Source organism: Sabethes cyaneus, chromosome 2, assembly GCF_943734655.1.
Source record: "Sabethes cyaneus chromosome 2, idSabCyanKW18_F2, whole genome shotgun sequence".
Taxonomy (NCBI): domain Eukaryota; kingdom Metazoa; phylum Arthropoda; class Insecta; order Diptera; family Culicidae; genus Sabethes; species Sabethes cyaneus.
Genome location: NC_071354.1, coordinates 164,737,177 through 164,751,772, shown reverse-complemented (window position 1 = coordinate 164,751,772; position 14,596 = coordinate 164,737,177). Strand labels below are relative to the sequence as shown.

The window sequence follows — 14,596 nt, the reverse complement described above, 5'->3', positions numbered from 1 at the left end:
GTTGACTGTTGAATGTTGACTGTTTACTGTTGACTATTGACTGTTGGCTGTTTACTGTTGACTGCTGACTGTTGACTGTTGCCGACAGTGGACTGTTGATTGTTGACTGTTGAGATTGCTGACTGTTGACTGTTGAGACTGCTCAGACTGTTAACTGTTGAGATTGTTGACTGTTGACTGTTGCCGAAGGTGGACTGTTGACTGGTGACTGTTGAGATTGCTGACTGTTGACTGTTAAGACTGTTGAGATTGTTAACTGTTGACTGTTGACTGTTGATTGTTGACTGTTGAGACTGTTGACTGTTAACTGTTGCCGACAGTGGACTGTTACCGACAGTAGACGGTTGACGTGTTGATTGTTGACTGTTGCTGACAGTGGACTGTTGACTGTTGACTGTTAAGACTAGTGTTCGACATCGGAACGAAAATTTAAGTCCTGGTTCCGGTCCGGTTAAAAGTCGGCACGAACTTTTTTGTTCCGACTATAAAGACTTATAATCCGGTCCGATTTGGCTCTGTTCAGGTTCCGGAACCGGAACAGAGCCAAATCGGACTGGAATAAAGTGGGAATAACAAAGTTCCTGCCGATTTTTACCGGACCGGAACCCGGACTTCAATTTTCGTTCCGATGTCGAACACTAGTTAAGGCTGTTGAGATTGTTAACTGTTGACTGTTGATTGTTGACTGTTGAGACTGTTGAGACTGTTAACTGTTAAGACTGTTGAGATTGTTAACTGTTGATTGTTGATTGTTGACTGTTGACTGTTGAGACTGTTGACTGTTAACTGTTGCCGAAAGTGGGCTGTTGCCGACAGTGGACTGTTACCAATAGTGGACTGTTGACATGTTGATTGTTGACTGTTGAAAATGTTGACTGTTCAGACTGTTGACTGTTAAGACTGTTGACTGTTAAGACTGTTGACTGTTGAGACTGTTGACTGTTGACTGTTGAGATTGCTGACTGTTGACTGTTGAGATTGTTGACTGTTGATTGTTGACTGTTGAGACTGTTGACTATTGACTGTTGCCGACAGTGGGCTGTTGCCGACAGTGGGCTGTTGTCGACAGTGGACTCTTGACTGTTGACTGTTGTATTGTTGACTGCTGACTGTTGAGACTGTTGACTGTTCAGACTGTTGACTGTTGAGACTGTTGACTGTTGACTGTTGCCGACAGTGGATTGATGACTTTTGACTGTTGACTGTTGGGACTGTTGACTGTTGACTGTTGCCGACAGTGGATTAATAACTGTTGACTGTTGGACTGTTGACTGTTGAGACTGTTGAGACTGTTGATTGTTGACTGTTGACTATTGCCGACAATGGACTGTTTACTGTTGCCGACAGTGGACTGTTGACTGTTGACTTTTGACTTTTGATATTTGAATTTTGACTTTTGATTTTTAATTTTTGGCGTTGGATTTTGGTTTTCTAGTCTTCGACTTATGATTTTCACCTTTCGGTTTATGATTTTTGACGTTAAATTAGAATTTTGGCTTGACTTTTGACTCATAGTTTTCGACTTTTGGCTTTGACTTGTGACTTCTGACTTTCAACTTTTGGCACTTCACTTTTGATTTTTGACTTTTGGTTTTCAAACTTTGACTCTGACTATTTATTTTTAACATTTGACTTTTCATTTTGGCCTACGACCTTCAACTCTTTGACTTTTGATTTTTGTTTTTTGAATCTAGCAGTTTTATTTGTGATATTTATCCTTTTGGCTTTAGGCTTTAAGTGACGATACCTGATTTTTGAACCTACACTTTTGATATTTTAACCTTTAATCTTTTGACTATTTGCTTGGACTTCTTACTTTTGATTTTTAACTTCTAGTTTGAACATTCTACTTTAAACTTTCGATTTTCAGCCTAAAAGTCCAATTTTAACTCCGATTTTTACGTCTCCATTTGACTCTTTACCGAAACAAAACATACGACTACAATATTCATAGGATATAAACAATACATACGGGTCATTCCACGAGAAATTAACAGTCAACATTTTTTTCTCGAGGAAATATTTTTATACGCTCCTTGTTAAAAAAAATCTATTCGTCTTTATTTATTTCGATGTTATACTTAATAACATCAAAGGCGTCGTCTTCAAGAAGCTACCCGTAGGTTAGACCATCGATTGAGCGTAACCGCTCGCTTCACATTTACATACATACCGAGAAATATAGATTCAAAACTTCTTGAGTTTTCATTTCTCCATATTCAAATTTTGTATGCTTCTTCGCGTCACAAATATTTTAAAATTAAATAAATCGAGAGAAAAAAAGTTCCAACTTTGAAACAATTGCAATGGTTTATAAAAATGCACTAAATAGCTACTGAAAAACAATCAAAAGGAGGTATGGCATACTCATTTTGAAAGCTTGTGGAATAATCAACATATCCCGAAGAAAGTTATGTTTTGATAATACAAACTATGTTTACAATCAGCATTTAAAAAATAGTGATTTTTTCGAATTACAATATTTCGAAAAATCACATCCTAAGATTTCAACTGTTACGCCGAAATAAAAAAATAAGTGTCAATTTTTTAACAGAAGACATAAAACAATATTTCGTCGAGTAAAAAAGTTTTGATTGTAAATTTCCTGTTAAATGACCCATATACTTTAAAGAGAAACTGTGCCAAATTTGGTTACTTTCTACCCAGTAGAAAAAAATCATGGCCAGTTGTTGACTAGCTTCGACCCTTAAGTAACGCTACAAAGAACTGCGCTTTTAACCAAAGCAAACAAATCCGCAACGTATTGCAGGACACTCTTCTATATCATAAAGCTATCCCATTTAGAATTTGGCCCCATAAAAGGGCTAATTTCTTCTAGAGCAAATAGCGTGCAAAAGCCCTAAGGGTAAGCTGACCAGACGCCTCAGATTTTGCTGATTTCAATAATTTTTCCCAAATGTCTTTCTAAACATTGCGAAGAGTGGAGAATTTTAGTAGATCTAATTAATGGTCGAAGGGTGATTTATCTATTTTAGACAGGCGTTGCGCCTACTCTATTTTGGAATTTTCCATTTGATTTTGCCATAAAAGTCCAAAATAGAGTACGCCTAACGCCTGTCCAAAATGTATAAATCACCCTAGTGATTCAGAGCTCCTTCAAAAAACGAAGAAGTGTTGAATCAAATACATTCCGCTTAAAATAATTCAAATGGAGTAAAAAAAATTGTTGGTAGCCATCTTGAATTTCATATTTCACTTTATTTGAAAGCCCTCCCAAGTAACAATTCTAAAGCCACTTGGTTTTAATTGAATTTTATAAAGGTTTTATTGCGGTATTAATCATTACCTCTGGGTTTATTGTGGTATTGCGCAACACCAAGAGGATACGAGTCCAAACACACTTATAGCTAGCTAGACAACCACAATAAAACTACTAATAAAGCAAATTTGTTGTGGTTGCTTATATTACCACGTTAAAACTTGTTGACTGCACCACGTCTCTTATAAACTTACCATAAGTGTGGCGTGACAATACAAAATGACGCACCAATCAAAATTGATCTTATCGCGGTTACTTGTCAAACCGCAATAAATATGTTAGTTTTATAGAGCTATTGAAACAGTAACACCCTAACCAAACAGTTTTTTTCTGCTATTATGCAGAATACCAAAGTTCAACACCAACATCATTTTTTTACGCGAAGCCATATTGTAGTATTTGGTTTTAGCTCGCAAACAGCCATTCATCAAAGCAAAGTGTTTTGCAGCAAGAAAATTATTATCAGTCGGTTTTCCTGTCAGAGGAAGCAACTAAAATGATTTTGCTAGAAATTCAGATTGACTAACTGAATATTTTCAATTTGATGAAACAACCAGTTTTCGAAAATTGCAAAATTTCAGTGGTGCGCTGATTATATCGACCTATCATATCAATATGCACGATGAAATTAAATGCGCACATGCTGCAAACCAAAGAAATTGCTTAAAATTTAATAAATATTCTATGGGATATTTTATTCTGGTCGCTATAAACCAAAGCGTTCAGGATGGTCTGTCAGTAAAATTTAAACTTTGCTGATCACGGATGTATTTTCAAGTTGACATCTTATTTAGCTTTTGCCAGAAAAGCGTAAATCGAAAAGCTGTTTTAAATCATGGCGATGGATGTCAAGCAGCGAAAGCTTAACCGGTAAATTCATGAAAATCTGCTGACCAGCTGAACCTTGCTACAGATAATTGTTTTTTTTTTTTTTTTTTTTTTTTTTTTTTTTTTTTTCATTTAATGCTAATGCACACCTAATTTTATGAATGTTTTTTGTAGCATTTTTCTCAGCTTTCCAATAGTGGAAATGAAAATCGATTATTTGATTTGTGGGCTCAAGGTGAAAACGGCGATTTTTTGATGAAATCTAATATGGCGACCAAATCCAAGATGACCACCAAAAACATTTTTTACTTCATTTGAAAGTCATATTCTTTTTGTTTACAGAACTATGCCAATTGTTAGTTATTTCATTGCAAATTTAGAAAATTTCACATTGTATAGACGAGAAGATTTGCTAAAAATCCAACTTTACTTGAAACTGTCGGGCCCCTTAGTGGACGAGGGGTCCACTGTTTAGAGGTATTAAAAAAATGATTCTCATTTTTTAACCATTTTCAACCGGGTAGTGACCCCGTTTCAACAAGAATTACTCACAAGTATTTTGCTTTTCCAGCTGTGTAAACGATCAGCAAAATAATCAAAAAATTGATGCATTAATTAGGTAATTTACTTGCCAGAGAATGTATCTTCAACCAATTTTAGGACATCGTAAAGGTAAAGTGTTAAAGCAAAAATTTTTTTGTTGAAAATCCTATCTGCTTTTTCTTTGCGTAACGCGATTACTTTCCCTTCCAAGAAGGACAAGAATAGATATTATTAGCGAAGGACCAAATAAATATTGTTAGAAGAAAAGGATTTTTACAGCGTTATATAAAAAAGTACCTAGCGGGCCGGGTGCAGATTCCGAATGCACACGTTCGGGTTGAATATTTGGAGTAAGTTTGGCGAGTGTGGGTTTGGTCTATATTTTGTATATGTTTTGTATATTACAATATAGCCACAATTTGTAAATAAAAGTAAAAGATCCTAAGGATTATAAAAATGCATACAACTAGCTTTACTTCAAGGAAAAGTGCACTGAAGAATGATACTGTTTGTGATTTACAGTATCAATCAACTAACGTTAGCAGACCTCGAGTCGATGATGATAGCAAAATTAGCAATAATATTTTATAGTGGAACTCATATGCTTATAAACGTAATGTCTACAAAATTTGTTCTCGACGAAAGCACCATCTGTACAGCTCGCTCAAATTAAGGATATACATACCATAATGCAAATTACCGTACCAACTAATCCGCTTTCATTGTGTTGTTTTTCTTTCGCATCCGCACCCGCGACAATCTCGCAACATCCACAGGTTCTCAACCCGCTTGATGCCGTCTGCAACATGCCCCGAGCCGATGCCATATGTGTGAGCAATCTGCGGAGTGCCGCCCGTGTCGACAAAGGCGTCCTCACCGAGCGACCGGATGTGAAAATTTTCCTACCGTTCCGGTTCTACTTCTACCGGGTGGAGGAACTGTTCACACCCAACACGTACAACAAATTCTTGGGTAAGTTTTGGGGGGGTTTTGAGACTGACACACACACACTAATTTGAGGGTGTCACCAAATGACGTTGAGCTTATGTAATAAGAAAATATTAGTTCTGTAAATTAATATTCTATTGGTTTATTCACTTGACAATTTGACAAACAAAAATAGTTTCTACGGTTTCGATTCGCAAACACGTTGATGTTTGTTGTTTTCTGCTACACTCCGTATAAAAAAATCACTTTTTTAGTGAATCTAAACATCAACATGTACTTACCTTAGAAATCATCCATAAAAAATACATTGAATAAGTATTTCTCCGAAGAAATAACAACATCAAATGGATGCTCCCCATCAGTAGAAGCTGAAACGGTACACTTGGCTATTCAACCGGTCGAAACAGTTCAGTTCAGTGAATGTAAAAATGTTTATTTGATATTTTAGCCGTAAGTCAACATGACTGCTATTGTAAAACAGTTATCTACCTAGATTCTCCGCTGGCTACAAATTATGATGGAGATGCATTGTCTTTTCTTTTTGTCTTGTCTAAGAAATATTACATCCACCTGAATTCCATTATCTGATATCCATTACAGCTGAATAAAAGAGCATACATCCCATTTTGTCCCCTTGGTTGATCTCATAGTATGATGCTGTTGCCATGCGCTTAAATTTGGGTGGGTGTTTAAAAATGTTGAAAACCAGTAGGATCCGCAATGATGAATTGTGTACTGAAAGCTGACTGAGAAGGCCATCGAATTAAAAAAGTCACATTTCGGTCGCAGAATGTAGCGCCAAGGCTTTGTAATGAGATGCCTATAGCATCGTTTTCTAAGTGCAATTCAATGGCGGATTGTGTAACTGCCAAAAACCATGCCTATTATATTTATACCAAAAAAAACTAAAGCGTTTCAGTTCTCAAACGTCGCTACCAGAATCCTGTAAAGAACCTAATTGAGGTAGTTTCGGATTTTTTTTTCTAAATATTAAAAATGAAATTTTCCCTTTTGGCCCGATCTGCCAATTGTGTTGCAGATATGTACGGCAACGCAGTGCCCGTCAGATATTGCTCGTTGCACCCCCCTTGGTTTGGACTTATTTATCTTCAATTCAATCCAAAGCAAAGCAGTGCATTTCAAACTAACGTACTGATCTTCCACCGCCTCGAATGTTCTGCTGACAGCATCCACGTTGTCGGCAAAGCAGATAAACTGACCCGATTTATTGAATATCGTACTCCGCATGTTAATCGCTGCTCGCCTCATAACACCTTCTAGCGCAGTGTTGAAGAGCAGACATGATAGATAAACGCCTATGTCGAAGTTCTTACACAGCACCTGAATCCTGATCAGCTTCCATAACATTTGTCGCTTTACACTATCAAATGCAGCTTTGTAGTCGATGAATAGGCGATGAGTGGAGACTTGCAATTTGCGGCACTTTTTTGAAAAATCTGCCTCTGTTGTTTTCCGACCTAATTTGTAGATTGACACGAATCCATCGGCTGGTGACGACAGTCGACGAGAAGCACTTCCCTCGTAAATAGGACAGATAACCCCACCCTTCTACCCCTCCGGAAAACGTTTCGTGACCCAAATCTTGATAATCAATTAATGCAAACCAAGCTGGCCAGCTTGTCCTAGCCCATGATGATAGGTTCCACTCCAATGCCGCTGCTTTGTTACTTTTAGCTTCTTTAACTTCACCAATCGTTGGAAAAGGCACATCTTCATTGTTTGATGCATTAATGTACTTCTTTGCCTAACATGGTCTTCCTTCAGGTCACTATTTAGATGTTCATCGAAGTGCTGCTGATTCCGCTTTTTGATTAGCGCACATTCTGTCATTTAAAACGGTGTCCCAAGCGATGAAGTCATTCAAGAAGACCCAGGCGACCCAACAGCGGTCAGGTAGCAGCAGAAAACCGAGGACAGCTGACCTGTTGAAGACCAGGGAGGTGTTAGGTCTGTTAAAACGTTTGCCAAAACTTTCGATTCGCGATACGGCGAAGATATTTCCATCTGGTTTTTTCAAGAAAAGATTAAACGTTCCGGCCTCCAAGTACGGTGAGCCCTGAAGCTAAGCGACAAACAAAACACGCTGCCCAAGACCCGTGCCAAGAAGTTGCGCCAAGAGTAGCTGACCAAACTGTGGTGCGTTGTGATGGGCGACAAAACTTATATTAAGGTGGACGCAAACAAGGTGGACAAATTCGCCAAAAAGTTCTTGGTCAGGCAGGCCGTCTGTGAGTGCGGCAAGATAAACCAACCATATGGCAACTAGTATCATTACCGGGCAGATCTACAGGGGCGAGAGCCTCCAAAAGCACAGAAGCATAGTTTTATCACAGTTAGCTTCCTGCCTCTACACGCGGCTAGTGTTAGACTGGTTCCAAAGATAACAGTGTGGTTTTTGTACCAAAAGACGTCAACCCACCGAACTCTCCTGAACTAAACCCGATCGACAAGTTTTGGGCCATCATGAATGCCAGACTATCATTAAACACCTAAGATGGTAGAGAACAAGCTGGCGTTAAAGAACCCGACAGGTGTTGTCTCGCCAGAGCGTCTCGATACACGCAAGTCGGCTTCAATCTGGTCCAACACGTTGGGCCCCTTTATGCCTGGGGAGAACAGATTTCATTGTACAATCATCCAGACTAGATATCCCAAATATATAAACACATCAACCACTTCCAGTTTATCCCGTCAATAGTCACTGTTTGCGGGAGGTGATCGTTGGGTTCTTTGGAGCCTCTCTCTACCATATATTTGGTTTTGAACACATTAATTTGTGAACCAGTCCTCCTAAATAGTTTCCGTTTTTCGTCTCCGCCATCCTAAGATTTTTAACAATGATGTCGAGATCGACAGCGAAGGTTAGAAGTTAGCTACTTTTGCCGAAGATCGTTCCTCTCGTTACGATGCCCGCTCACCGGATCACACTTCCAACAGCGATATTGTGTAACATACCATCCCCTTACCGCAACCTCTGTGGGATTTGAAAGGACTCGAGAGTGCCCTCGAAACACGCACACTCCAAGGTTGCAGGGCTCCAGGGTAACTTTTATCAGCCGCGTCAGTTCGTCCAGAAAATTGTTCCCGTGCATTATCTGTAGCTCGACGGAGTCGTATGCTGCTCCAAAATCCAAAAAATATTATACGGGCGCTCGTTGTACTCCTGACATTACTGGAAGATTTGCCGCAGACAGAAAATTTGATCACGCTCCCCCATACAGCCTACCTGATGCAGCGCTACGAATTCCCTTGCTATTGAGAACGCGTTGATCAGCCCTTTTTATAGAGGTTTCTCCTCTAGAAGGTAGTTTCTCCTCCTCCCAAATCCTTGAAATCATCCAAAGCAAAGCCTGGGTGCTAATTCCGTTATCGAAATTTGACCTTCTGTTTTTTTATACGACAGAATTCGCAACCAGCTGTTAGAATACAGGACAGTGCGGGGTCAGTGCTACGATCCTATTGACTCTAACAGCCTCTCCCAGCCGAGATTCGAACATACGACGACTGGCTTGTTAGACCAGCGTCTTACCTCGAGGCCAACTGGGAGGCCAACTTGAAATCATCCAGTGAAGTGGTTTTTGCCATTTTATGTAGAGCTCAGCCGGGAGTCGGTCTTTTCCGGTGGCTCTTTCATTCTACAGCTGACCTGAGCGGCTGAACTGATTTCTCGCCGAATCTCTTCAAGATCGAGAGCCAGAACGCTGTCATCGTTTTTAGGTAATCTTAGGTTAAATTCCGTTCTGTCACCTTCTGTTACATCATTATAGAGATGCAGTCATTTCGTGCACTAGAGGTTTTTTCAACTAGCACCGCGGTTGCGGCCTCATTGACTCGTCGAAGCACCTCACTGAAGGTCGAAGCACCTTGCTCCACAGAGGGAGGTAGGGATTCAACCAGTAAGCGCGCGTAGTTCTCGGTAACTCATGGGTTGTCTAATTGCCGAATATTTAAACAAAAACGGCGACTTTGTCGCGAGGTGTCTACCGTCGTTAATTTTGAGCGCACATGACGTTGATCACGTGATCTCCAGGTGGCTTAGTGGATATCTTTGCGGACAAAGAAAGCGCTTCTCCAGGTCGTGTAAAGATGCAAAGTTGATACATCGCTAGCCGTTATCGTTTGGCTCGATCGTGTCCGATTACCGGTGTAAACAGAGATTCCCTGCCGATCTGGGCGTTACCTCCAGCTGCGCATGGAATGCTTCCTTCTCGTCGTGGGATCAACCTTCGTGTGGACAGCTTACTTACTTACTTTAGCAGTCGAGAGCCGAAGTGACTCTTGCCGTATCAAGAATTCCTCTCCATTGTACTCGGTCCTGGGCTACTCGTCGCCAATTCGTTGTGCGTCTCGACACACGCAAGTCAGCTTCAAACTGGTCGAGCCATCTATCACGTTGGGCCCCTCTATTCCTGGCGCCGGTGGGGTTCTTGAAGAGAACGGATTTCACTGTACAGTTATCCGGCATTATTGCGACGTGGCCGCTAATAAATCGCTAATAACTGCTAATAAATCGTATTTGATACGCAAAATTGGTATATCCGTACTATTTTGGTGGCAATATACGTGATTACGAGTAATTTTGAGCGTTACTACTATATAAGTATTTATATACGATAATATCCGATTAAGCGCGAGTCGCTCCGTACTACTATACGATTTCGTGCTGAAGTGTATGTCAATTATTATTATTATATACGATACAAAATCAACTTGGTCCCACTTTATCCAGCTTTAGTTACGATTTCGAGTTTGTTAGGAGATATTTACGATAATTTTCGTGCATTGATATACGAGTTGATGCTAGCTGGGTCCGTAGAGGACTACCGATCTGATTAGCGTTTTGTACATCGTCAGCTTTGTGCGGCCTATGCTCCCAGATCGAAGTATCTTGCGGAGGGAAAAGCAGGCTCGATTTCCAGCTTGAATGCGTCGTTGGATCTCCTTACTCGTATTATTGTCGGTAGTGACCACAAATATACAAAGTCATCAACCACTTCCAGTTCATCACTGTCCGTAGGAGGCAAACGTTGCTTTCTCTGGAGCCTCTTCCTACCATATATTTGGTTTTCGACGTATTGATTTGTAATCTTACCCTCTTAGGCTCCGTTTTTAGTCTGGCGTAGATTGCCTCCGCCGTCCCAAGGTTTCTAGTAATGATGACGAGGTCGTCTGCGAAGCCTAGGAGTTGGCAACTCTTGCTGAAGATCGTTCTTCTCGTTTCAATGCCCGCTCGCCGGATCACACCTTCAACATACGATATTGAATAACATACAGCGCAGTCCATCCCCCTTGCCGCGATTCGAAAAGACTAGAGAGTGCCCCGAAACCGTACTCGTGCATTATCTTCCACAGCTGTTCTCGTTCAACTGTATCGTATGCTGCCCTGAATTCCACGAAAATATGATGCGTGGGCATGTTGTACTCTCGACATTTCTGGAGGATATGTCGGAGAGTAAAAATTTGATCCGTAGTAGCACGAGCCCCCATAAAGCCCGCCTGATACTGCCCTACGAATTCTCTTGCTATTGGGGATAGACGACGCAACACAAAATCTGGAATAGCATCTTGTAGGCGGCGTTGACCAACGTGATGCCGCGGTAATCATGCCGGTCGCCCTTTTTGTACATGGGCCAGACTACCATCTTCCATCCGCTCCTCCGATAGTTTCCTGCTCCCAAATCCTAGTAATTATCCAATGAAGTGCCGTCGTGTAGACAGCGCACGTTTGTAATGGTGTAGTATAAGAAATGGTTTTATCCTTGAAGCATCTATTCCTTGTTCTTATTTCGTCGACTTTGTCCATGCCGAATGCTCCTTACTAAAGCCACACTGCTACCGAGGCTCGTGATGAGGTTACTTCATAGCTTTAGTGCTCTAAGACAACACATTTCTCAATTCAGCCGCCCGCAGAAAAAAGCTGTCGCGAGCCACTTTTAACCAGGAGTACAACCGCGTACTTGGTTGAGGAATCGTCAACCCATCAAGAGCCGCCCCTGACATGGAAACAGGCGCTCTAGGCTGAGAAGACTATTCCTCGTTACTACCCTCAGCATTCGAACGAGGACATCCTTCTCTTACAACCTTAGTTTCCACCGGAGTTGGTTACCCGATCCCCGCTAAGGTTACTCGCACTCCGACTGGTACTTGTCGTGACCGAACTTAACTTCACGTCTATCTTTCTCAACTATAACCAATTGAAAGAACTATGAACACCAAATCAATCCCTCTCTCGCTCTATACATTTGTATCAACCAAATTTTCCCGCGTCTCTTTCTTTCCATATCTTTTCTTCCTATATAGCCGAAAGACATAGCACTTCTCCGGGGTATTTGCTAGTCATCCTTTTCGTGTGCTTGTTCGCCACTCGAGTCAAGCAGAGCAAGCAAACGATGTTTGTTGCGTTGTGAGCAACACGTTAATGCACGCTAAAATGGTTTCTTATAAAAGATAGAATTTTTAGCAAATTTAATATTTGCATTCCATTCACTCAATGAGATATTACTGATCATTTGCTATAGTCCCTACAGTACTATGGGGTTTATTTTATACCTACAGCACCAATGTTACGCATTATTCATCCGTTTACCAACCATGTGGAAGAAGGTATTACTTATCGCTGCATTCTTGGAGCCGGTGATGTCTACATAACTCTACATACATTCGCGGGTTGATCATTCACCACTTGAACACCCGTTTCTATTTACATCTTGTTATCGTTGTTGTCTGAAAGTGACTCGTGTTATTGCAAGTAGACATTCGTCGTCAATTTCCCTGGCGTCTCAGAAGCCGCAAGTCGCCTACGACCTTATCGTATATCATTTCGCACATTTCGTCCCTCTTTTCCTGTTTTCAGCGGGATTATTAAAGAGAGCGTATTCCCCGTTCTATATTCCGGCATCTTTGCGACATGTCCGGCCCACTGTAACCTTCCGACTTTCGCCAACAAAAATAAAACTCGATCTCCCACTCCCATTTAGCTACAATGCTGGTTTAACAAGCCAGTCGTCGTATGTTCGAATCTCGACTGGGTGGTGCTGCTAGATAGAATAAAGATAGAATAGATAGTCCTGCATTCTAACAGCCAACTGCGAAGTCTATCGGTAAAGTTAAAGAAGGATCAAGTCTTTGAAAACGTTAAAATTCAAGGTTTTTTTTGAAAATAAAACTGATAGGCGGTTTATTCTCTATATAACGTGGAAGATCTATTTGACCATGTGGTCTTTCTGAAATATGGAAAACCCCAGCTATGAATTGTTGAAGTGTTTATCAAAAGCAATAACAATAACCAGTATAAGTCGATATCAAAATAGTACAAGTTGAAATAACAATATTTCATGTATCTTTTATTAGTTGTCGGCGGCGGTGATCATCTTATATCACTGATTGACGAGATTTCGTACGTGCCACCACCATCCCCGATGTTGTCCCAAATCGAAGACATCCCACCGGAGCAGTTCTGCAATGGAGACAACCGGCCTCCAGACTGTGGCCCGAACTGCATGTGCTCGCACACCATAGACATTCCATTGAACGCAATCGTCGAAATCGTTCTGGTAGATGAGGGTAACTATTTCTGATCTCAGGTACAAAAAAAACTATGTTGACCTCACATTGTACGTTCTTCATTACAGTACAACAAGACAATCTCAGCCATCCGTTCCATCTACACGGCCACTTCTTCAGCGTTATCGGTATGGGCCGATCGCCCGATACCACTGTAAAGAAGATCAATTTGCGTCATGCTCTGGATCTGGATCGCCGTGGACTCCTGAATCGACAATATAATCTACCGCCACTGAAGGACACCATTGCAGTGCCGAACAACGGCTATGTAGTCCTGCGGTTTAGAGCCAACAACCCAGGTAAAATTGTTAATCACACGTTGACAAAGTTCAGGAAAATTAATAGTTTCTTTGCTTTCAGGCTATTGGCTATTTCACTGTCACTTCCAGTTTCATATTGTTATCGGCATGAATTTGGTTATCCACGTCGGTACTAAGGCCGATCTTCCTCCAGTGCCACCCAACTTCCCACGCTGTGGAAATCATATACCTCCTATTCGGTTCAACTGAAAAGAACTACTTTAGAAGCAGCTATTATTTACAAAGAGTTAGAGCTATTATATGCATAGTTTAAAACACCCGTGTATTGATTGTTGAGACGTAAGCGCATCTAAATTTAGTAAATTTTGATTCTGTTTCACTTCCATGCTGGTTTCTTCCATAAGAGAAACGCAGCTGTTAGTAATACATGTTGTAAACTATGTGTTAATAGGTTTATTAAGAGTAAATATTAAACTAATAAGTCCAGTAAAAATCAGTCATTCACCCTAGCAATCATTTGAACACAACATTAGGCAAAATATTATCAAAACATTCCATTTTTTACCATCTGCATGTTGATATAGTTCCTCGCATTTGTGAATATGAAATTCTTGCATTGTCTCTTTTTTCTAAATAATGCTCAATGTGAGATGTGATTTTCAAAAACCTTTCTCTGTAAAAGAACCTAGTAAAACAAAGGAGGGAATATGCTTATTTTCCCGATGGATCTATAAAATTTACAATTTTGCAATATTCTCATTGAAAAACAAATCAACATTTATCATTCATGTATTCATTTCGTATTTATCCCACTAAATCTAAACTAGAAAACGTTAATATTAAACTCTAAACTACTCATCGGTATTTATAAAACCTGGGTTGCGTAGGAAGCGAAGCCATGAAATTGATTCAAAACTAGTTTAGGTATTTGAAACACGTGATGCACTACCGGCAAATTGAATACTCCGAAAAACACCGCGAGACACATAATAATTTTTTAACAGTAATTTAAAAAATAAAAAATCTCGAGGCTCAATTAGACAAACCTGAATATTACCTATAGAGAATATAATTCTATGGCCTTATTCAATTGTAAACTCGTATAATTTCTAATCCATTGAGCTCCAAACTCCAAACTGATTTTCCATAGACT

The 14,596-nt window shown here is 40.3% G+C and overlaps 1 protein-coding gene across 1 annotated transcript in view; it reads left to right on the top strand.

Annotated features, from left to right (window-relative positions):
- The window catches only part of LOC128738446 (uncharacterized), a 40,832-nt gene extending 27,140 nt beyond the window's left edge, over positions 1-13,692 (top strand). Inside the window, exon 8 of the mRNA XM_053833580.1 lies at positions 13,544-13,692. Coding sequence (XP_053689555.1) covers positions 13,544-13,692 — 149 coding nt within the window. The remainder of the gene's footprint in view (positions 1-13,543) is intronic.
- Positions 13,693-14,596: the final 904 nt, after the last annotated feature.